Source organism: Stegodyphus dumicola, chromosome 1 (genome assembly GCF_044657685.1).
Source record: "Stegodyphus dumicola isolate Sdum_Otavi_A_Nest chromosome 1, ASM4465768v1".
NCBI lineage: Eukaryota > Metazoa > Arthropoda > Arachnida > Araneae > Eresidae > Stegodyphus > Stegodyphus dumicola.
In genome coordinates, this window is record NC_140768.1 from 272767035 (window position 1) to 272792278 (window position 25244).

At 31.0% G+C, this 25244-nt stretch overlaps 1 protein-coding gene across 1 annotated transcript in view; it reads left to right on the top strand.

Moving 5' to 3' along the window:
* Acat1 (Acetyl-CoA acetyltransferase 1) overlaps positions 1-25244 on the top strand; it is a 94230-nt gene that overhangs the window by 18922 nt on the left and 50064 nt on the right. The window contains exons 5-8 of the mRNA XM_085806930.1: positions 1285-1385; positions 1472-1564; positions 14232-14282; positions 23410-23511. Of these exons, the coding sequence (XP_085663056.1) occupies positions 1285-1385; positions 1472-1564; positions 14232-14282; positions 23410-23511 (347 nt within the window). The remainder of the gene's footprint in view (positions 1-1284; positions 1386-1471; positions 1565-14231; positions 14283-23409; positions 23512-25244) is intronic.

Genomic DNA, 25244 nt, shown 5'->3' on the forward strand with positions numbered 1-25244 from the left:
CCCCCCCCCCCGGATCTTCATTCTGAAGATCTAGAAAATAATCAAGATAAAAGCATTTCCATGTGGAAAGATGATCATTTAGAAGCTGCTAATGAAAATGGAGAATAAGAGGCAGAAAATTAAGAACAGCCTACAAGAAATAGAAAATTACCAGCAAAGTATAGAGACTTTATAATTTTGTCATACTAAGAAGCAATATCAGGAGAAAATAGAGACAAATGGTTAAAAGCTATTGAAAAAGAGGAAAAGTCTTTAATTAAAAACAGGATTTGGAAAGCTGTGAATAAAAGCAAAACATAAAGAACATTTTAAACAACAAGTGAATTTTTAAAATAAAGAGGGATGAACATTTTAAAGCTTGACTTTTTGCAAGAGGGTTTCAGCAAGAAGAAGAAATTGTCTTTCAAGAAAAAAAGTCCTGTTGTAAGCAGTGAAGCATTAAGAATATTATTTGTTACTTATAGTATGTGGGAACATGAGACAATACCGTCTAACCTCTTGGTGGAGTGGTAGAGTGATGATGCCTCTTGTCTCCCATCAACTATAATATTTTTTGCATTGTGTTTTGCACTATTTTCATTTACACAGTGATCTGGTTTTCCTTACAAAAAAAGGAAGGGATTCAAAGAATTGCACAAATTCACATTATATACAAATTTTGATACATACAATTCAGTTGTTTAAGAAGTACAGTTTCATAGAGTGTGAATTTTTACAAAATCTACTGTCAGGCAAAAGGCCATATTTCTAAAGACAGCACTTTCTTTTTCATCATCTGGCAAACTCCGCAATCGTATAATGATTCCTTACATGGAAAAAGAAATACTAATCAGAAAAATGACCGCTGAATGTTAAGGTGATCTTCACTCATCTGCTATATGTGCAAGCTTACCTGGCTTGCTACATAAGTATATTTGGGTGATATCATGGGTTGTCTATTTTAGCAACACAGTGGCCTTGTAAGTAATTTTCAGGAATATATGGGTAATAAGAAAGAACCATATAATACTGTATGTTATAATCTTTCAGTTTTCGTCTTAAATGTGTTATATAATATAATTTTTATAATCAAGATTTTTTTTTGTAATAGTTATATATAAAAACTAAAATGTGCAAAATTTTATAAAAATCATCAACTAAAAAATGGTATATTTTTTCGTTTATATTTGAAATCCAGCTGATAAAAAACTAGGCATATTTTCTTTTATATTTCTATGCCTCTAATCATTCAGTTTTTTTAATGCTGAATACTTATATATTTTAAATTTATAAAATGTTTTTAAGGCCTTCAAATTTCAACACCCTGTACCACTGTTAACAAAGTATGTGCATCTGGAATGAAGTCTGTAATGCTTGCTACTCAGAGTCTTATGTTAGGACATCAGGTTTGTTTTTAAAAATGAATTTTGACCGATCTTCATAGTATATTTGTATGCTTCGTGGTCACTGACTGTTTTGTATTTTGTTTCAGAATGTAATGGTAGCAGGTGGTATGGAAAGTATGTCTAATACCCCTTATTATTTAGCACGAGGGGAGACTCCATATGGTGGTGTAAATCTCTTGGTCAGTTATTTCTATAGTACTTTTTGCTTTTGTAACTTTCTAAATTTTGATGATTATTTAATTATTTCATTTTCGTAGCATTACATATTGATACAGTCAAAAGTCGTTAATTCGGACACCCATAATCCGGAATGATCTATAATCCGGACCTCAAAGCTACAAACTTACTATACGATGCATGCGTTTATGGCTTACTATACGACGCATGCTTTACGGCTGCGAATATGTAGGTGCGCATGCGCAAAATACGTTTACGAATGGACATTTAATGTATAACGGACAGTATAAGCTAAGCTAAAATTATCTAATTCAGATAATGTTGCAGATTGCATTGTTCCTTAATCTTCAAATTGAATCCGGCTTATTATTTTTTGCAGACTGTTAGAGCAATTTTATAAAAGTAAGCTTGAACTTTCGATTATGTCAAATAGAATTTCTGGTATATATTTACTAATATGTAAAGGATCTACAAAGCGAAAGTATGTTTCAAAGTCCATTAAACAAAAAGTGGAATTGCTGCAAAAAATGGATAAAGGCATATCCTTTGTTTATCTAACCATTCTGAAATCTGTTTATCAATTTCACACTGCTCTGCGTGTGTGTGGGGGGGGGAACGTCGCGGCGCGCAATGAACTGGAAGTTGATCTGTCAGCACTATCCTTATCTTCAGAGCAGATGTTTTTATTTTATTTGGCTTATAATTCCTTACTAAATGTAGTATTTCATCTCGATGTACTCCATCTTTGATGCGATTTAAATCAAATTCCTCGTCATTATAATTCTCTTCCGATAGCGAAGAAAGTGACACAGAGGTTATTGAAAACGAAAAAATTTCGATTGACAAATTAGTCGGTGTTCTCGACACAGCAATTATAGGACTAGAACAGCGGAACTTTGTAACTGAACAAGAAATTATGTCTGTTCATAGAATTAAAGAGAATGTATTATCACATAAAACGAAGCAACTTAAACAACTTACATTGAAAGAAATGTTTAATAAAGTAAACAAATAAATATTAAGCTTTTTTGCAGACTGTAAAAGCAATTTTATAAAAGTAAACATGAACTTTCGATTATGTCAAATAGAATTTCCGATGCTGAAGCTCCCGAAGGATCTACAAAACGAAAGTATGTTTCGATGTCCATCAAACAAAAAGTGGAATTGCTGCAAAAAAATGGATAAAGACATGAAGAAAGTGACAGAGGTTATTGAAAATGAAAAAATTTCGATTGACAAATTAGCCGGTATTCTCGACACAGCAATTATAGGATTTGAACAGCGGAACTTTGTAACTGAACAAGAAATTATGTATGTTTATAGAATTAAAGAGAATGTATTATCACATAAAAAATGAAGCAACTTAAACAACTTAAATTGAAAGAAATGTTTAATAAAGTAAATAAATAAATGTTAAGTTTTTTTTTTTTTTTTTTGTAAATTGATACCCTTTAAATCCTAGTTGTTCTTTATTTCATAAATTACGGTTTCATATTTTTAATTTTATAATTTCTGCATGTCATCTTACCAGATTTAAACTGATGATCTATAATCCGGAATCGCCGAAGTCCCGACGAAATCGGATTAAAGACTTTTGACTGTATACGAAATTGAATTAAACTATTATTTATTTATATATATATATATACTTCTGAATCTATGGAACAAACTTTTCCAAAAGAATGCCGATCTAAACATAAGCAATTGTTAGCAGTAATAATTTTTTATTACCTTAATAGCTGCATAAGAATTTTTCCAGCTCTTATACATCCATTGCATATATGCAGTAAGATCAGACTCAAATGATGCTAGACCATTTCCTTTTATTCCTTGTTTTATTTGGATGATCCCCACTTTTTGTCTGCATGTTGAGCAGGCATATAAATTTGGGGATCTACAAAATTATACGAATAGTTCAAAATAAAATTTTTGTATCAAAATTTATGAGAATTATCCTTTTTTTATAACGCTCAGAATCTGAGTATTATTCTAACAATTGGAGAATTGTTAAGCCATATTTAACGTGACTAAGGATGTTTTTTTACAAATATGTTTTGGCATCATTATTTTGAACTTCAATCAGAAAGCACTCTTTTGAGTTGTTTACCAAAATTTATAAAAATTATTTAAAATTACAAGCATATGCCTCTGAATATTCATTGTTTGAATAAGATGCCTCTGGCATTGTTTTTCCTACGTACAAAGGTAATTTTTACAATGTTATGCAGTCCTCTAATACAGTGTTAGCATGTTTGTCTAAATGTTATGAGCAAACTTCCCACATAAAGTTATTCCAATCATTGCTCATATTATTACAGATATTTTAATTGATTCGCTAACCACTTGATCTATGTCATTTCTTCTGATGAACAAGAGATAAATTGTAATGCAGTCAAAAAAATGTATTTTTCATCCATGAAACAGGTCTCTAGCATGTGTGCTTTTTCATTTTTAGGCATTATTTAATTATATTACACCATGTAATACTATACAACTTCATTTCCTTGTTATTCTCATTAAAATCTAGTGCATAGTAGAATTCCTTTCCTTAGAAAAGCAGAACAGCATATATGACACCAGTTTTTGCACAATGAAACATGTAAGTGCATGAACATCGTATCATTAGTAACATGTTACTAATGAATATCATTGGTAACATGTTACTAATGAATATCATTGGTAACATGTTAGTGCATGAAATATAAAATTAAAAAAGCAGTATCTTTATCATGAATAATTGAATTTATAAAAGTAACATAGAAAAGACATCATCTATTTTCCATGCAGGTAAAATGACAGTTTGTCATATTAAATGCGAAAATGCGATTAAGATTTCCAATGGAGCCAATTTATCATTGTTACCTCCAAAATCTACAAGTGCTACTGTTTATTTGAGCATTTACATATTTGCAGCTTCATTGTAAATATTCCATTTTATGTTGTAGTTTGCATTTAAATTTCTCTGTTTAACATCCACTTTAATTAAGACACAGTAACACGCCAAATAAATACTAATTCAGAAATCAAACAACAAAAATCAGCGTTATATTTACAGAGTTTTCACAGGACTTTCGATGGTTTTACCGAACCACCATCCTCAGCTGCAAAACCGCAAATGAACAAGATAGGAAATAATGATTAGATAAGATAAGAAAGCCTGGACAAGAATAAGCAAGTGGCACCATCTGTTGGTGAAACCAGAACTAAAACATAATTTCTTTAAAGGCCAAAGGCAAATTTGGATTGGAATTAGGATCGTTAACTAGAACAGAAAGTTTTTTATGAATGTGAAATGCCTCTAGAAAATCCAGTTCTCCAATGGAAGATGTTTCTTGAATAATTTTAGCAACAGAAAAATTGAAAGTGTGATTTTCGGACCAACAATGTTGAGCAACAGAAGACTTCTGTGTTTCCTTTTTTTCTAACATATGCCTCATGTTCCTTGACGCGAAATTTCAAGGCTCTCTTAGTTTAGCCAATGTAAATTAAACCACACTGGCAAGGAGTTCTATAAATACCACCAGGAACTCATATCCGGAATGGGTTCCTTGAGTATGGAGCTCGGAATTTTATTGATGGGAGAATAAACAACCCGAAAGTTAAATTTCTGCAAAATATGTGCAACTTTATAGCTAATTGATGGAAAGAAAGGAATGACAACAGAATTTTTATAATCTCCTAAAACAAGAGTGTGCCTTTTAGTGTGTTGAGATGAGAATTTTTTAACTGCTTGATTAATAATGTTGGATGAAAAGCCCCTGTCAATAGTTATTGCTTTTAAATAATTTAGTTCTTCATCAAGGGCTAGTTTGGAGGAGCAAACTTGAAGAGCACGGAAAACATAGGAATAAAATGAAGCTAACTTTTTTTAGTTGGATGACATGATTTAAAGTGTGGTGGAAGGCAAACCGATGAAGGTTTACGGTAAACCGTAGTACTGAAGTTGGATGTGTTACGTGTGACCAGAATGTCGAGAAACGGAAGAAAATTGCAAATCTCAAGTTCAAAAGTGAACTGAATAGCAGGATCAATAGAATTCATTGTTGAAAGAACTTTATTTAAACCATCTTTATTACCTTCAAACAGGGTCAAAGTATCGTCTACGTAGCGGATCCATACCGGGAAGTTTAAAGTTTCAAACAATTTTGATTCATAATAATGCATGTAGATATCAGCCAGGATGGGACTGAGGGGAGCTTCCCATGGCTAATCCCTCAGTTTGCTTGTAATATTTATTTTAGAAAGCAAAATGTGTTTGTTTCAAACAGAGTTGAGTGAGAGTAATTAGCTCATCAATTTCGATGTAAGAGAAATGAAATTCACGAAGTCTGGTTTCTAGACATCTTAATTCACCCTCCACTGGGACATTGGTGAATAATAATTTTATATCAAAAGAAACCATGAGTAAATTACTAGGAGAAATGTTTTTAACCTTTATTACAAACTCTATTGAATTTTTTATGGTGTAAATGTTATTGTCTAATAGAGTTGAAAATCTAGAAACTAAATATTAGCTAATAAATACGAGGCAGTACCTAAATTTGATACAATAGGGCGGAAAGGAATACCACTTTTATGAATTTTGGGAAGAGCATATAATCTGGCACAATTCGCAACAGATGGGATAAGCGAATGTTTTAAGTTGCTTGAAATGATTTGTAAAGATTTGATCGCAGTTTTTATTTTTGACAAGTCCGAAGGTGAAGGATCTTTAGGGATCGGATTATATGGTCCTTCGTTTAAGAGTTTAGTGACACCATCGATGTAAATGTTCTTATCCATGACGACTATCTGGCCACCTTTGTCGGCCTTAGAAATGATAATATCCGGGTTAGAATGAATTTTGCGCATTGTAGCTCTTTCTCTCGCAGTTAGATTTGGTTTCAAAGGTTTATTATTGAATTTCACATTATGAGCGATAAGATGCCTAATTATTTCTTTCTGTGAATCTGAAACTTTACTGAACTTCAAAGCTTTTTCGATAGGAGCCAAAATCTTTCGAATCAAGGGTTTACAGGTTTGTGAGAAGTTAAAATTATATTTTAGAATTCTCTCTTGTTCTTCTGAAAGATGAACATTAGAAATATTAACTATTGGCTTGATGTTTACAATGGGAAGATTTTTTAAACTACTCGAACTGGAAGACTGTAAAAGAAGTTTTTCGAATTTAACTGCAAGGGTGTTTTTATGACGGTTAACTGCATTCTCCGTTCTAGACCAAGACTTTTGTTCAAGGGCAGTGAATCTTGGATATGATTTAGAAAGTTCCAGATGAAGCTTATAGAGTTCATGTTCAATTTTGGACAATTGTTGACGTGTATCCCTTATGACGGACCGAAGTAAGGCAAGCTTGCAATTTAACAGAATTCTTGAAACGCGACTCAAAGGTTTTTTCATTAGATTTGATTTGAATAAAATTGGGTATCAATTTTTTACATTTACATTTAAGTAAAAAGTCAAGATGATTCAGGAATTTTTGCCGTTTCAGGCGTAATTTAGTGAAACGATTAACGGATGAAGGCATGATAAACAATGCAGAAAATCAAACTAAATTAACTAAGAAATAATAAAGCACACACAAAACAGCAGAAAAATACCTCACTGAAATAAATAGAAACAAAACGTTTGTAAGCAAAATGCATGAAATCAGACTAGAAAAGCACAATATACAAAACATAAACATAACTTGAAATTTGCAAAAAAGTTTACCGAAACTCATGCAATAACAAAATGGCGGCCACACCACGTGCAAAAAAGAAAGCAAAAAATAAGCCTTTTTGGGACTTTTATAATTAAGACACAATAACACGCCAAATCAATACTAATTCAGAAGTCAAACAACAAAAATCAGCGTCATATTTACAAAATTTTCACATTACTAGTTTCGATGGTTTTACCGAACCACCATCCTCAACTGCAAAACCGCAAATAAAAAAGATAGGAAATAATGATTAGATAAGATAAGAGAGCCTGGACAAGAATAAGCAAGTGGCACCATCTATTGGTGAAACCAGAACTAAAACATAATTTCTTTAAAGCCCGAAGGCAAATTTGGATTGGAATTAGGATAACGATCCTAATTCGAATCCAAATTTGTTAACGAACTAGAACAGAAAGATTTTTATGAATGTGAAATGCCTCTAGAAAATCCAGTTCTCCAATGGAAAGATGTTTTTTGAATAATTTTGGCAGCAGAAAAAATGAAAGTGTGATTTTCGGACTAACAATGTTGAGCAACAGAAGACTTCTGTGTTTCCTTTTTTCTAACATATGCCTCATGTTCTTTGATGCGAAATTTCAAGGCTCTCTTAGTTTGGCCAATGTAAATTAAACCACACTGGCAAGGAATTCTATAAATACCACCAGGAACTCATATCTGGAATGGGTTCCTTGAGTATGGAGCTCGGAATTTTATTGATGGGAGAATAAACAACCCGAAAGTTAAATTTCTGCAAAATATGTGCAACTTTATAGCTAATTGATGGAAAGAAGGGAATGACAACAGAATTTTTATAATCTCCTAAAACAAGAGTGTGCCTTTTAGTGTGTTGAGATGAGAATTTTTTAGCTGCTTGATTAATAATGTTGGGTGAAAAGGTGTTTAGGAGATTATAAAAATTCTGTTGTCATTCCCTTCTTTCCATCAATTAGATATAAAGTTGCACATAATTTGCAGAAATTTAACTTTCGGGTTGTTTATTCTCCCATCAATGAAATTCCGAGCTCCATACTCAAGGACCCCATTCCGGATATGAATTCCTGGGATATTTATAGAATTCCTTGCTAGTGTGGTTTAATTTACATTGGCCAAACTAAGAGAGCCTTGAAATTTCGCATCAAAGAACATGAGGCATATGTTAGAAAAAAGGAAACACAGAAGTCTTCTGTTGCTCAACATTGTTAGTCCGAAAATCACACTTTCATTTTTTCTGCTGCCAAAATTATTCAAAAAACATCTTTCCATTGGAGAACTGGATTTTCTAGAGGCATTTCACATTCATAAAAATCTTTCTGTTCTAGTTCGTTAACAAATTTGGATTCGAATTAGGATCGTTATCCTAATTCCAATCCAAATTTGCCTTCGGGCTTTAAAGAAATTATGTTTTAGTTCTGGTTTCACCAATAGATGGCGCAACTTGCTTATTCTTGTCCAGGCTCTCTTATCTTATCTAATCATTATTTCCTATCTTGTTCATTTGTGGTTTTGCAGCTGAGGATGGTGGTTCGGTAAAACCATCGAAACTAGTCCTGTGAAAATTTTTTAAATATAACGCTGGTTTTTGTTGTTTGACTTCTGAATTAGTATTGATTTGGCGTGTTATTGTGTCTTAATTATAGAAGTCCCAAAAAGGCTTATTTTTTGCTTTCTTTTTTGCACGTGGTGTGGCCGCCATTTTGTTATTGCATGAGTTTCGGTAAACTTTTTTGCAAATTTCAAGTTATGTTTATGTTATGTATATTGTGCTTTTCTAGTCTGATTTCATGCATTTTGCTTACAAACGTTTTGTTTTCTATTTATTTCAGTGAGGTATTTTTCTGCTGTTTTGTGTGTGCTTTATTATTTCTTAGTTAATTTAGTTTGATTTTCTGCATTGTTTATCATGCCTTCATCCGTTAATCGTTTCACTAAATTACGCCTGAAACGGCAAAAATTCCTGAATCATCTTGACTTTTTACTTAAATGTAAATGTAAAAAATTGAGACCCAATTTTATTCAAATCAAATCTAATAAAAAAAACCTTCGAGTCACGTTTCAAGAATTGTGTTAAATTGCAAGCTTGCCTTACTTCAGTCCGTCATAAGGGATACACGTCAACAATTGTCCAAAATTGAACATGAACTCAATAAGCTTCATCTGGAACTTGCTAAATCATATCCAAAATTCACTGCCCTTAAACAAAAGTCTTGGTCAAGAACGGAGAATGCAGTTAACCGTCATAAAATCGCCCTTGCAGTTAAATTTGAAAAACTTCTTTTACAGTCTTCCAGTTCAAGTAGTTCAAAAAATCTTCCCATTGTAAACATCAAACCAATAGTTAATATTTCTAATGTTAGTCTTTCAGAAGAACAAGAGAGAATTCTAAAATATAATTTTAACTTCTCACAAACCTGTAAACCCTTGATTCCAAAGATTTTGGCTCCTATCGAAAAAGCTTTCAAGTTCAGTAAAGTTTCAGATTCACAGAAAGAAATGATTAGGCATCTTATCGCTCATAATGTGAAATTCAATAATAAACCTTTGAAACCAAATCTAACTGCGAGAGAAAGAGCTACAATGCGCGAAATTCATTCTAACCCGGATATTATCATTTCTAAGGCCGACAAAGGTGGCCAGATAGTCGTCATGGATAAGAACACTTACATCGATGGTGTCACTAAACTCTTAAACGAAGGACTATATAATCCGATCCCTAAATATCCTTCACCTTCGGACTTGTCAAAAATAAAAACTGAAATCAAATCTTCGCTAATCATTTCAAGCAACTTCAAACATTCGCTTATGTCATCTGTTGCGAATTGTGCCAGATTTGGCAACATTATGGGGAGCAGTAAACAGGTCATTTTGGTTTTGGCGACAATTTTGAAAATTGTGCCAAGGCCTTACCGTATACTAGGATTTTACAGCAAAAAATTTTTTAATTTTTTTTTTTTTTTTTTTTTTTTAAATAAATGCCTTATTTGCCATTGTAAAATAAAAAAAAATAGTAATCAGCCATCTAAGGCCTTACCGTATACTAGGATTTTACTGCAAAATCTTTTAAACCTTTTTTTTTTTCTTTTTTAATAAATGCCTTATTTGCCATTTTAAAATACCATTGTAAAATAAAAAAAATAGTAATCAGCCATCTAGGCTAACCATGTAATATACTATATTTGCTAAAATATCGTTGATTATTCTAATTCAATTTTTAAGTCATTATCTTTATTTTTATGTTATTTGTATCATTCAATGTTGTTTCTTTTCTCTAAATTTATTTATTATTAGTAAATAATACTTCCAAATTTCAGGAAATTTTCTCTGGCATAATTCTGAAATTAATTCTAACAGTATGATGGCATACCATCACGAAATTTAATGCACATATTTTTTGCTTATGTATGCTGCGAAATAAATATAAAATACCTGAATTTATTTTTAAAATATCATTAAATAGATTTCTTTCATTTAGATGCAAAATGTCTGCAAAAAAAGCCTTCTTTTATTCCAGACTGGGCATTTCTAATCTCATATCATCAGTGGAGAAAACAACTCCTATTATAATTATAATAGTAATGCTTTGGGGATATAAGTCATAAGTAATTGGCAAATTTTTATGTTTTCAAGTAATACCATAATTAATTTACCTCTTAGCACAGCCAATGTGCATTACATGAATAGACTGGACTTTTCTTAAAACACACCTGGAAAAGTCAGGGAATTTCATTCTCCTGTTTGAGTGGCAACCCTGATATATGTTTTTAATATTGTTATGTTGTGTTTATACTATTTTATAATCCGAAAAGAAATGCAGAAGTAAATGTTAAAACTTTTAAAATTTAAATTCTCTTTGAATTTTAGTTTTATTTAGTAACAGTAAATGTTTATTTTTATGAGTTTATTTAAATTTTGTTTTTATTTAAAAAGAAAATCGAAATATTTTTATGTGTTATTTAAAATTTTGTTTTTTAAATTTTTTAAAAATATAGAAGTCATCTTAAGAAGATAATTGCTGTGAGATATACATGTATGCTGTGTTGGCTTTTATTACATGAAACATTGTATTGTTTTAAAAGACACATAAATTAAAGCTGCACTGATAATTATTAACTTAATTTTAAACATAAATGTTAAAGGAAATGTTTCAAAAATGATCACAGCTATTATCATTTGTTTGAAAAACTACTTTAATATAGCATTTTTATGGTTCCTTAACTGGCATGCTTTTATTATATATTAAATTATAATATTACAAATTATTATAATTCTGTGCCTGCAGTATAGCAAATGAATTTAAGCATTCATTTTTATTTGAAAATTAATGGAATTTCAAAATAATTTTTCTCCTCCCCCCCCTCAAAAAAAGAAACCTCATATTTCTCATTTCTCTGAAATTTCATCTAAAATATGCATATTTAAAAAAATAACAAATAAACAAATAAAGTAACAAAAGTGTTGTAGTTAAAATGCAGAATTAATGAGCCAAATTTTAAAGTTCCATTAGAAATTGTTGTTTATTGATGAATTAAATGAAACTAGAATTAATGTAAATTAGAAATTTGCTAGTTGAAATTGTTTTAAGCAGCAGTTTAAAACTAGCACCAAAATCTCATACATGTATGTGATATCTTGGTGTATCTCATATATCTTGGTGAAAAGTCTTTGGTTGTCGTGGCATTAAAAGTTATGTTTAGCATAATCGAGGACATCCCAATTTTTTAGTGTTGTTTAAATGACAATTTGGTTTAAAGTCTATTTGTTTTACTCTTTATGTTTATTTGCTTTTGAATCTGGGATTTGCATCTAATGATTTTAGACCAATATGATTTTTTGAATGCTTTTTTCACATAATATAAAATTTTGTGGGTTGTTTTTAAGTAGTCAATTTAGCACAATGTTACCTTTTTTTTTTTTTTTTTTTTCATTTTACCAAGTGTTTCGAAGGTGTGTAGGGTCCATCCTGGTATATTTGAGATTCGAATTTTTAGTTTTATATGTTTCTTTAGTGTCTTAAATGAAAATTTAATAGATTTTTTTTTCCAGTTTTTGATCTCAAATGAATCAGAATGTAACATATTTTGGAAACATATTAATCCACTTTTGTGAAGCTTTAATTCATTTTCCTCTGATGAGTTCTGACTTGGAGTTTCAGTGAAAGGAGATTAATTATCATTTTTATATTTTTATTATCTTGTATTTTTTTCCATTTTTGCTTTTTCATTTTTATTTTTAGAGTTTGTAATACTATGAATTCTTATTTTAATTTTGATGTGTTTGGATTTTGTGTTAAACCTCTTATACATGATAGCTAATATTAATATTGTTAACGAATAACTTAGTTTTGACTCCAATTTACTCTATTTTACTTCAGTCCTGCAGCTATAGCGCAGGATGGGTATAAAAATTTGCTTTTAATTTTAGACTGCCATTATTTTTCTTTTTGTATATATATATATGTACATCTTTCATATTGTACATTATATTAAACTTCATGAAGACATTTTAGTAAAATAATCTACGAGGGTTGGAACTTTAATAGTGGCAACTATTTATTTACAAGGAATACAAAAGTGATTCATATCACCATGTTTTACAGTCCTTCAATATAGTCGCCAGCATTGTGTACAACCCGTTTCCAACAATGTGGAAGTTGCAGAATACCTGTAGCAGCGCCTGTTTTGTTGATAGTTTGAATGGACCGGTCTACTGCCGCAAGAATCTCAGGAACAGTTTGGAAGCGAGTGTCACGAAGTGGTTCCTTCATCTTAGGAATTAAGTCATAGTCACAAGGGCTTAGATCTGGGGAGTATGGTGGATGGTAAAGCACTTCCCAGCCCCATCGCTTGAACAAATCGGTCACAGCTTGCGCTGCATGCGGCCGAGCATTGTCATGCAAAATGAGAGGAGCATTCTGCAGAAAGCGTTGCCGTTATTTTCTCAAGCTGGTCAGAGATTGTGCTCGAAAAATGAGCAGTAATACTGCGCAGTGACGGTCTGCTGTGGGAAAACGGTATGTGTTAGGATGACATCATCACAGTTGTACACGAGAATCACCATAACTTTTACATTGCTGGTGTTCTGACGAAATTTCGAACGTCGTGGTGACCCGTGATGATGCCATTCGTTTGATTGGCGTTTCAGTTCTGGCTGGTATGATTGAGCCCAAGTCTCATCCAACGTAATGATACGGCATAAAAAAGCATCTCCTTTGCGCTCATAGCGCTCCAGGTGGCTTCGGGCAGCATCGTATCGTAGCCATTTCTGCATTTCCATCAATTGATGTGGAACCCATCGTGAAGCAATTTTTCTCATGGACAGGCATTCCTTCAAAATGTGCAGCACAGTCGTATGCACTAATCCTGTTTGTCCGGCCAGGTGACGAATCGTTTGGTGGCGATCACAGTCCATTAGTGCGGCAACAGCTTGCACGTCTGCATCGCTGACACTTGGACGACCTGGCCGCAGCATTTCGGCCATGTTTTGGCGTTCTTCATTGAATGCTTTCACCCATCTTGCTACGGTTCTGTAAGGCAATGCAGATTCCCCGCAAGCCTCTTGAAGCCCTTGATGACACTGTTGTGCTGTACAACCTCTGGCACATTCAATTTTAATCCAACATCGTTGTTCTTGTTTTGAAAACATCCTGACAACACTTACTTTAGACCGCAAGCTAATACAAGGATCCGTTCTTCGCGTCACTCCGCATGCGTGTGACGTAGGCAGGACAAGTCTTTTTGCTGAGAGGTAAGGTAGGTATGTAGTTAACGTGTGGTATACGCGATATTCTTTGGTTTTGTTGCGTAGCGTTTTTTCAGCTGTGTTGCCACTATTAAAGTTCCAACCCTCGCATTTTGCTTTGAATTTTTCTGTTTTAATCAAAAACCTCTCTGAAAATTTCATTTTATTTCATCATGTATTGTTTAAAGAATAAACATTATTCTTTAATGCTGACATGTAATATCTCATTCCAGGATAGCTTGGTTTTTGATGGATTAACAGATGCTTATCAGAAATTTCATATGGTATATAACTTTGTTTTCTCATTTGAAAATTTCATATGCACTATTATTTTGATTTTTATTATTAAATATTATTTTTAAAGAAAAAAATAAAATTTTGATGAAAAGATTTTATTTACAAATGTTTTATTAAGCTTTCATATATTATTTTGAGATTTTTTTAATATATGCATTTCAGAAATATCAGTTTAATATAGAATCAAATTTTTGCATATACAGTACAAAGTCCGACATCCAGACTCTTAAAATCTGGACCTCAAAGCCACAAACTTACTCTTTTTTTGGGAGGGGGTATGCTTTATGCATGCACATTTGATTTTTCCTCCTGTAATAAAACATGGAGAGCCCCAATTCTTAATTTCACTACCTTGTTATTGGAGAAACAATTATTTAAGCATAAATTTGTGAAATCCATCATTTGGCTCTAGCTGCTTGGCATACATCTCAAACTGAAAAATTCTACAATGAAACATCATTGATGTTACACCTACTACTATTTTATATCCCTGATGCCAACCTGGTGGATCATTATTTATTATATTTTGCTTTCATCACTGCATAGTTATCAATGCATGACAACTTGAGTAATAACTCATGCAGCGATGTGTAAACATTTTTTGTTTTATATTTGTAACTGAATAACAAAAATATGGCAACCTTTTATGCTGGCTTTACGTTTGGCGGTGATTATAGATTTAAGTTAAATGTGCTAAGAAATGTTAACAAGGAAAAATTTCTTTTCATATGCCAAAAATAGATTTTGTTAATGAAACTCATAGGCAAAAAGATTACATTTAATGCTATTTAAATTAAGAATAACTGATATGTTATTCACATAAATCCAGAACCGGCATCAGAGCTAGTATGGATGCAACAGGCGGCAGAATTTAGGGAAGGCAAAATTCTTGGAATTTGGAGAAGCACCAAAAAGCAAAATTAAAGGATGACAAAATTTTTATAATTTAATGAAAGCACTGGAATCCAAAATTTAGGGGCGGCAAAAATTTAGAACTTAGAAAGGAGCTTTGTAGCAGAATTTAGGACCTGTAGAGACTGCATCAGGTGGTATCTAGCACCGCCTATATATCTAGCACTGATATCCATTTCTATATGTGGGAGTTTATTTACTCAGGACTCAGTTTAGCCTTAAGAATGTGCAAAAAATAGACGTAGGTATAATAAATAACTAAACTAACACAATTCAGGCTTAATTCAGTACGTGAGAGAAGCAAGACAAAATTTAGCGGAAAAATTGTCTTTCGTTGCCAATCTTATGATATATAACCAATAATGTATAGTAGACACTATTAAGCTAGGCTAAAATTATCTTTACTGATTCTAAGGAATTTCAATTAATGTAGCAGACTGTGCTGCTCCTTAATCTTCTAATTTGATACATCTTATTATTTTTTGTAGACTGTTATTATTACAGCAATTTTATGAAAATTGAAGCTTGAACTTTCGATTATGTCGAAACGAGTTTCTAATTCTGGAGCTGCAAAAGGATGTACAAAGCTAAAGCATGTTTCGATGTCCATTAAACAAAAAGTGGAATTGCTGCAAAAGATGGATAAAAGCATATTTGTCTCAAAAATGTGCAAGGAAAAACTCGCAAGAGCATTGGAAAGTCATCTATATATAACATAAGAAAAGAGAAAAGGGAACTTTTTGAATGTTTCTGTAGATTCTGACACCCCACTCACAATGAATAACAGAAAAATTGTTCATTATGCTAAAAGTGATGATCATAACAATGATGAATGAATGATTCAGACAACATTGCAGTGAGTGTGTTCTATTGATGGGTCTAATGCTAATGGCTTAAGCCAAAATATTTCATGCCAAAAATGAACTTCAAAACTGAGTTCACATATTCGATAGGTTGGTTAACCAAATTTAAAAATCGCCATGGCTATTAAAAATTTCAGGTGAAAAAGCTTATAGCTCAAGCCAAAGTATTTCACTACAAAATGAACTTAAAAACTGAGTTCACATATTTGACAGGTTGGTTAACCAAATTTAAAAATCGCCATGGCTATTAAAAATTTCAGGTGAAAAAGCTTATAGCTCAAGCCAAAGTATTTCACTACAAAATGAACTTAAAAACTGAGTTCACATATTTGACAGGTTGGTTAAGCAAATTTAAAAATCGCCATGGGTATTAAAAATTTCAGGTGAAAAAGCTTATAGCTCAAGCCAAAGTATTTCACTACAAAATGAACTTAAAAACTGAGTTCACATATTTGACAGGTTGGTTAAGCAAATTTAAAAATCGCCATGGGTATTAAAAATTTCAGGTGAAAAAGCTTATAGCTCAAGCCAAAGTATTTCACTACAAAATGAACTTAAAAACTGAGTTCACATATTTGACAGGTTGGTTAACCAAATTTAAAAATCGCCATGGCTATTAAAAATTTCAGGTGAAAAAGCTTCAGCTGATACTGAAGCTGCTGAACTATTTGCAGATGAATTCATTGAACTAGTAAAAAATTATCTCTAGAATGAATATGCAATGCTGATGAAACTGGTCTTTTCTGGCAATATGTATCACAAAATACCTTGCAACCTCTACAGAAAAGGCTCCAACTGGTGTCAAAGATTCCAAACCGAGACTAGCAATTTTAGCACGTACAAATGATGCAGGAACCTGCAAGTGCAACTTTTCATAATCGGAAAAAATGCATGACCTTGAGCATTTAAAGGAGTAACGATTTTTTCCATTATATATCATGTAAATAAAAGAGCATGGATGACACAAGCATTAGTGAATGATTGGTTTGAAAGTCATTTTATATCTGAGGCTGAGCAACATTTGAATTTGGCTGGTCTGCTGATGACACAAAAATTGTCCTGATTGTAGACTACTGTTCAGCTCATACTTCTACTCAAGTTTTAGTGCCATGAAAGATATCATGAAAGATAATGTATCCATATTATTCTGTTCTCCAAATTGTATGTACATCAGTTAGCCTATGAACATTGGAATAGTGCGTTCGCTGAAATGCAAATATAAAGTAGCATTTTTTAAATTACTTGAACAAGACTATGAAAAAGTTTCTGAAATATTTTAGCATAAAATCTGCTGTATTGATCATCATCAGATCATGGGAGGATGTGTCTCCAGATACTTTTAAAATTGTTTGGTATAATTTATGGCCAGCTACCATATTTCGTGGTGAAGATGATAAAATGATAGCCGCGGATTTGAAGGTTTTCAGATATCACAAACACAAAGTGAAAGTTTCTAATTAATGGGTTTTGTAAAGAAATTTGGAGAAGCAGTAATAAATGAAGATGATATAACAGAAGTTTTTCATTGCGATGACAATGCTCCAATCATCAAACAATTAACGGATGGCGAAATCTGTAGCGTGGTTCTAGATCTAGAAAATACCACTACCAATAGTGAAGAAAGGGACAGGGAGGGGTCATTGAAAATGAAAAAAAAAAAAAAAAAAAATCAATTGACAAGTTAGATGGAATTCTCGACACAGTGATTACAGGATTTGAACAGTGGAACTTTGTAATTGAACAAGAAATTATGTCTGTTTATAGAATTAAAGAGAAAGATTTTTTTTTTTTTTTTTTTTTTTTTTTGTAAATTTGATTTGGTAAATTTTGATTTTTTTTTAATTTTGATTTTGATATTATAAATGCTCTTTATTTCATAAATGACAATTTCATACTTTTAACTGTATAATTTCTACATGCCTTCTTACTAGATTTAAATTGATGATCTAATATCCGGAATCCCGATGAGTCCGGATCACAGACTTTGTATGAGTAAAAGCACATATAAAATTTAGTTGCTAATCATTTTATTTTTTACAAGAGATTATTTGGTCTGTATAATTAACAATGTCTGAAATGCATTTTTGAATGCAATTAGTGTATTATATTTTATAAGCACCCCTTTTTAACATTTTTGTATTTTTTAAATCTTTCCCTTGTATTTTGGAAATGTATGGCTTAATACAAAAATCACTCTGCTCGAATTTCAAGTAAGAGGAAAATTAACGTTGTGGAATGTAAAAGAGTATGATTGTGCTGTTAAATTCTCTTTTCTGGTTCCTTCAAAAAAAAAGTAGAATTAATTTATGTTTCAATGTATTATTCATCTTCAACATTACCTAGGTGTAAGAAGCATTTTTTGCTATTAATCAAGTTCTTGAAAGAATAAGAGTTTAATTTGAATAATAAATAAATAAAATTGATTAATAGTCAAAATATTGTTACTTTAATTTTTAAAATGAACCATAGCTAATTGTGAGTTTATCAATTTCACGGGAAAATATTAAGCTTTACATAAATTATGATACTGTTAAGTGTAAATGGCTCATGACAAAGGGCAGAAATTTTAACATTTCATCGTTGAAATTGTTTTGAAAAGATGAATGATGAATAATGTAAAATGTCAAGCAGAAATATCTTAATTTTGAAAAGAATGTGTCATAATATATTTGCTGAGGCATATCAGAGCACTGTCATGTAAATCTTCTTGTTTTAAATACATAAAACTGTATGACTGTAGCACACATGTCTTTTTTAAACTGAATTAAGTTTATATATATGTTCATTTTAATTTTACATAAATTATATAAACTTTACATAAATATAAAGTAAAAGTTTATACAGGAGCAAAGATTTTAAATTACAAAATAAAGTGGCAGAAAATTGCAGAACCTAGTAAAAACCATCATGTTACTCACAGAATTCATACAATAGAAGACCGACCAAAAATCTGTTGCCCTAAAATTAAACAAAGCCTGTAAAATGTAAACAGTAAGTGGCAAATAGTGTAAAACGTTTATTGTGAAATGGCAAAATTAACACATAAAAAAACTTTTATTTCTAAGTCCAGATTGAAATGGATAGTGAAACTGGAGGCCATATTCAATTTTTATTTAAACAGAGTAGGATAATGAGGGAACAAATGTCTAAAGAATCATGCATTGTGCATTAGATTATATGTATGAAAACAAAGACCATTTCAAAAAGAATGCTATTTAAAAGCATTAGAAATATTTTACTATCTAGGAACGTTCTGATCTCGGTGATATAAGGAACCTTAAACAAATACAGTCAAAAGTCTTTAATCCGCACTCGTCGGGACTTCAGCGATTCCGGATTATCGGTTTTTCCGGATTATAGATCATCAATTTAAATCTGGTAAGATGGCATGCAGAAATTATAAAATTAAAAATATGAAACCGTAATTTATGAAACAAAGAACAATTTTGATCTAAAGGGTATCAAAATTTACAAAAAAAAAAAAAAACCTTAATATTTATTTGTTTACTTTATTAAACATTTCTTTCAACGCGCGCATGCGTAAAGCATACATTACGCATAGTCGAAATTAGAAAATTGCAAGCAGAAAACTATTTAATGTGTATTTGTGATATTTATAATGACGAGGAATTTGATTTAAATCATATCAAAGATGGAGTACATCGAGATGAAATACTACATTTAGTAAGCAATTATTACCCGAATAAAATAAAAACATCTGCCCTGAAGATAAGGATAGTGCTGACAGATCAACTTCCAGTTCATTGCGTGCCACCATCCCCCCCCCCCCCCCCGCAAAGCACCGTGAAATTGATAAACAGATTTCAGAATGGCTAGAAAAACAAAGGATATGCCTTTATCCATTTTTTGCAGAAATTCCACTTTTTGTTTGATGGACATCAAAACATGCTTTCACTCCTTTGGCAGCTCCAGAATCGGAAATACTATTTGACATAATCGAAAGTTCCAGCTTACTTTTATAAAATTGCTCTAACAGTCTGCAAAAAATAATAAGCCGGATCCAATTCGACGATTAAGGAACAATGCAGTCTGCAACATTAACTGAAATAGATAATTTTAGCTTAGCTTGTACCGTCCGTTATACATTAAACACGCATGCGTAAAAGTATTATGCGCATGTGCACATGCATATGTGCATGCGTGAACGCATTATTCGTTGACACATGTGCAGAAAGTTTGTAGCTTTGAGGTCCAGATTATAGATCATTCCGGTTTATGGGTGTCCGGATTAACAATTTTGACTGTACTGTTTGATGAAAGTTTTACTTTCGAAAAAAATATTTGAAATTTTCAGAACAATATTGTAAAGCTGATTAGAAAGCAATGACTGTATGCGAAGTGGGGAAAAAAATCAGTCATATGCATTCTAAAGTTTTTAGACTAATTACTAAAAGTGAATATGTAAAAAATGGGAAAGTTTTATCTGTCATTTTTATGTTTTTATCCTTATTTTTTCTTGTAAATCTTGCTTGGTTCTGTCAAAATTATATTGTTTTTGTGTGCTTTTTTTCTTTTTTCTTTTTTTATTTATTTTACTTTTGCCCCCAGTTCAATTTTAAATCTGGCATTTATTTTTTATATCCTGAAAACCACAGAACTTTAAAATCGGCATAATCTCTGGTCTCAAGCAATTCCAGTTTCTAGTCTTCTATTGTACTTTATATAAAATTGTATTGGTTTTTTTCTGTATCAATTTTTTTAAATTGATTTTGAAAACTGTTTCCCAATTTGCTAAATTTCAGAACCCAAAAGGCCAAAAATGTTATATCTAAAAGTCACCAAGCATGGTGAATTATTATATTAAAAATATATATATTTGTCCTTTGCTCATGGTAAGAGGCAACTGGAAAGTTTCGTTGCATTTATTCACATTAAAATTCAATTTTATAGTTATTAAATATATTCATTCTGTGTTCATATACTATCCATGCCATTTTTGTTTGATCTTATATTTTGAACAGTTGGACATTTACTGATGAGCTCTTTGCTGCGAATTAGGGTTAAACCAACTAACCATTTACTTATCTTGATACCAAAAAATATTGTACAGAAACTACCATCTTACATCTGTAGAACAGAAAAAAAAAAAAAAAAAAAAAAAAAAAAAAAATACATAGTGAATCTTAAAAATTTGTCCAAGCTACACTCTTGTTTTTGAATTGGCAGTCAGCCTTTCCTAACTATTATACTGCAATCATAGAAAATAACACAGTGCTCTAGTATAGATGCATACAACTGTCTTTCATGAAATATTAAATTTTATATTTATTGTTGGCCAACTAATATCATTTAATATCATCTATCTTTGGTGAATTCTCTGCTATTTGTTGGCAAAATCTGTTTTAATTTTAGTTTTATATGTGAAGTTCATTTTTAACAAATACAGTACAAAGTCCGTAATCCGGACGTCCATTATCCGGAATTATCTATAATCCAGACCTCAATACGTTTACGCATGCATTTTTAATGCACGCATCCGCTACGCATGTGCATAAAGCGTTTACCCATGCACACTTCCGATAGTGAAGAAAGTGACAGAGAGGTTATTGAAAACGAAAAATTTCAATTGACGAGTTAGTCGGTATTCTCGACACAGCAACTACAGGACTTGAACAGTGGAACTTTGTAACTGAACAAAAAATTGTCTGTTTATAGAATTAAAGAGAAGGTATTAGCACAAAAAACGAAGCAACTTAAACAAGTTACATTGAAAGAAATGTTTAATAAAGTAAACAAATAAATATTAAGTTTTTGTGTGTGTGTGTGTGTAAATTTTGATACCCTTTAGATCATAATTTCTCTTTATTTCTTAAATTACAGTTTCTTTTTTTTTAATTGCATAATTTCTGCATGCCATCTTACCAGATTTAAATTGATGATTTATATCGGAATCGCCGAAGTCCCGACGAGTCCGGATTACGGACTTTGTACTGTATTAGGCTTTTATTAGAAAGTCGCCAAATATTCCGCCAATTTAATTATTTTAAATTATATTATTATGAGCTGATATTCTTATCAGAGATCTGGATGACGTGTTGACATTGTCTTTTTATCACATTGGGGGTGAATACTGTCATAGTAGAACACAGTGACTAATTAAAATTTTATTTAACAATTTTAAAACTTATGGATTCAGAAGTTTTATTTGGCTGTTTATGGATTTCAGAAGTATTATTCTTAATAAATTTAATAATGCTTGTAGTATTTTAGAAAAAAATGAATAAGAATTTTTTCCCCTACTCTATATTTTAAAATGTCATTAGCCCTCATTTTTGTTAATTTTTAAATATTTATATTTTTACATTTAAACAAAGTAATAAATTCTATAAGAGACCATTTGTTAATTTCATTTTAGCAAAGGCAAAAAATATTACTATGAGTATTAAATAAAGTATTTTTGTTAAAATTAATGAAAAATTAGTTTATCTCACAAATATCTTTCAGCTGTCATGAATTTGTTTCGAGTCAGTTTGAGTTAGTTGAGAAACTGTGTGTTTGAAATTATCTTCCACTGCTTTGTAAAAACTTATTGAGTCAGTGAGAGAAAGCAGCCATGAATTATTTCAAGCTGAGAGTTTTTTTAGCTGTATCTGAAGATGACCATTAATCTAATAGTAGTAAAAAAAATTTGAATTTTTTATCAAAACTTTTTTCTGTTTAATAATTTAATATTATTACATTAATATTTTAACCCTCTGACCAACAAGGCCATATATATTTATACACATCCTAGAATATTTTGTGACATCTTTAAGAAAGTATATATATATATATATATATATATACGTGCTTCTCGAGCCATATTGAACAAATTAAAGCAATGTATTAAAAGAACGTAAATCCTGGTAAAAAGTGTTAGGGGCATTTTGGCATTAAAATGTTTTAATGATAATTTTGCATTTATGTTTAATTGCTCTAATGTTAAATTTGCGTTTTGGCTTTAAAACCCTCTTTTGCATAGCAGTTTTGAGAAATTTAGCCTTTCTTAGCGAAACTCCATCCCAGTGAGTGAGTTAACATTCTATTACCTGTAAACATATAATAAATTTCATTTACTTAATTTTCTGTTTCTATATGGCCTTTTTTAAAGTCTTTAATTGTATTGTAAAAATTCAGATATGTTGGAGTGCTTTCTGTAAAATTCACTGCATGCTTTTTTCTCATTTTTCCTTCCCCCACAAATCTTATTTTTAATTTTATGAAGTTGATAAGTATTGATTTTATTTATTTATTTAATGCTGCTGTTGTGATTTCTGTATTTTTTTAATTTAGATTTTTAAGATATTATTCTCTGAAATTATCTTTATAAAATTTTCAGGGTGTGTGTGGTGAAAATACAGCAAAAAAAATTGGAATTTCTAGAAAAGATCAAGATGATTTTGCAATCAACAGCTACAAGAAAACTGCTCATGCAGCAGAAGTAAGTTACACATTTTCAAGAATTTTTAATTGTCTTTTAAATAGATCTGCAGAGTTTATTTACATAGCTGATATTTAATGGTGTGCATATCAAGTAGTTGTGTGTAGTGAATTATAGTTGTTATATAAAACAATGTTAATTCATATAAAAGAATACCTATTTAGAGAAGAATGCCTGTTTAAAAAAGTTGAGATGTTATACTGCATCAGATTTCAAGTTTAGTACTCTACTGTGAAGTACAGTCAAAAGTCGTTAATGCGGACTCGTCGGGACTTCGGCGATTCCGGATTATCGATTTTTCCGGATTATAGATCATCAGTTTAAATCTCGTAAGATGGCATGCACAAATTCTAAAATTAAAAATATGAAACCGTATTTTAGGAAATAAAGAACAATTATGATCTAAAGGGTATCAAAATTTACAAAAAAAAAAGAAACTTAACGCGCACACGTAAACGCCTATGCGCATGTGTCAACGCGGCGCATGCGCAGAAAGTTTTTAGCTTTGATGTCCGGATTATGGGTGTCCGAATTAACGACTTTTGACTGTACTTTTTTTTCGACGGGGCAACTGGAAATGTTTTGATTTTTTTTAAATAAAAATTAAAATTTATATTGTGATTTGAAATGGACTGAAAAATTTGGTTTCATAAGAAAAAGAAATTTTCTGTCTGGTAACAGTTCAAAATATTTTTTTTGCTGCCATTAGTTTTTAAAAACATTATTATTTTAGAGAAGTTAATGTGTTATGCTGTATCTGATTTTAATATCAGTTAGAATTCAGAGGATGTAATGAAACTAAACGCATAAAATTAAATAAAAATTTATTTTTATATTTGAAAATACAAAATATTTTGATAAAAAAATGCAGCAGCAACGGGAAAAAATATAACTCTGTTTGTTCCTTATTCCACTTAAAATGTGCACTTTAAAATATTTAAAATGTATATAAATCTCAAGAATGAGATATTTTATAACGTTGTAAATTGAAAAATTCTTAGGCCTGTGTTTTCTTTTATTTTTATAAGTAATAAATCCAGTTTGAAAAAGTAGTAGATTGTTTAATTGAAATATATTTTTCATGAGATATTAATACTAAACAACCATTTAATAAAAATGAAATTAATTTTTTGTATTCCTAATGTAAGCTTTTGAGATTGCAAATTTAAGAGGTTATTTTACAAATTTATTATAAATGAATGAAACAGGTGAAAAGAAAGAGTGCAGAATCATACCATTCTGCAGTATTTCCCTTCACCCCATTACTAGAAGGCATAAAAATAAAACAACATTAATTAAATGAAACATATATGAAAATTAATCATTTTTCACAATAAATTCATTTAATCACAATAAATTCTCTAACAAGGAATAATTAAAATAAACCCATTTAGATCATGCAGTGTAAAATTCGTCATTACTGCAAATAATGTAGAACAAAATAAACAAATATGATTGAAACAACACTTTCTGTTTCAAGTAGTGTTTTATTTGTAATAATATTGCAAAACTGTTTTATTAATATTCGCAACATACTCATATGGACTCTAATTTTTTTCCTTATTTTTTAAACAAACATACCTTGGAAAAATATGAATTTATTGTAAAAATTTGTTCACTTGACATTTTTCAAGTGAAAGTTAGATTGAGTAATGTACACTGCTGGCTACTGAAATTGCAATACCAGGAAGGAATGATCTGATGAACATCAAAATAACATGAAAGAAAGAAGA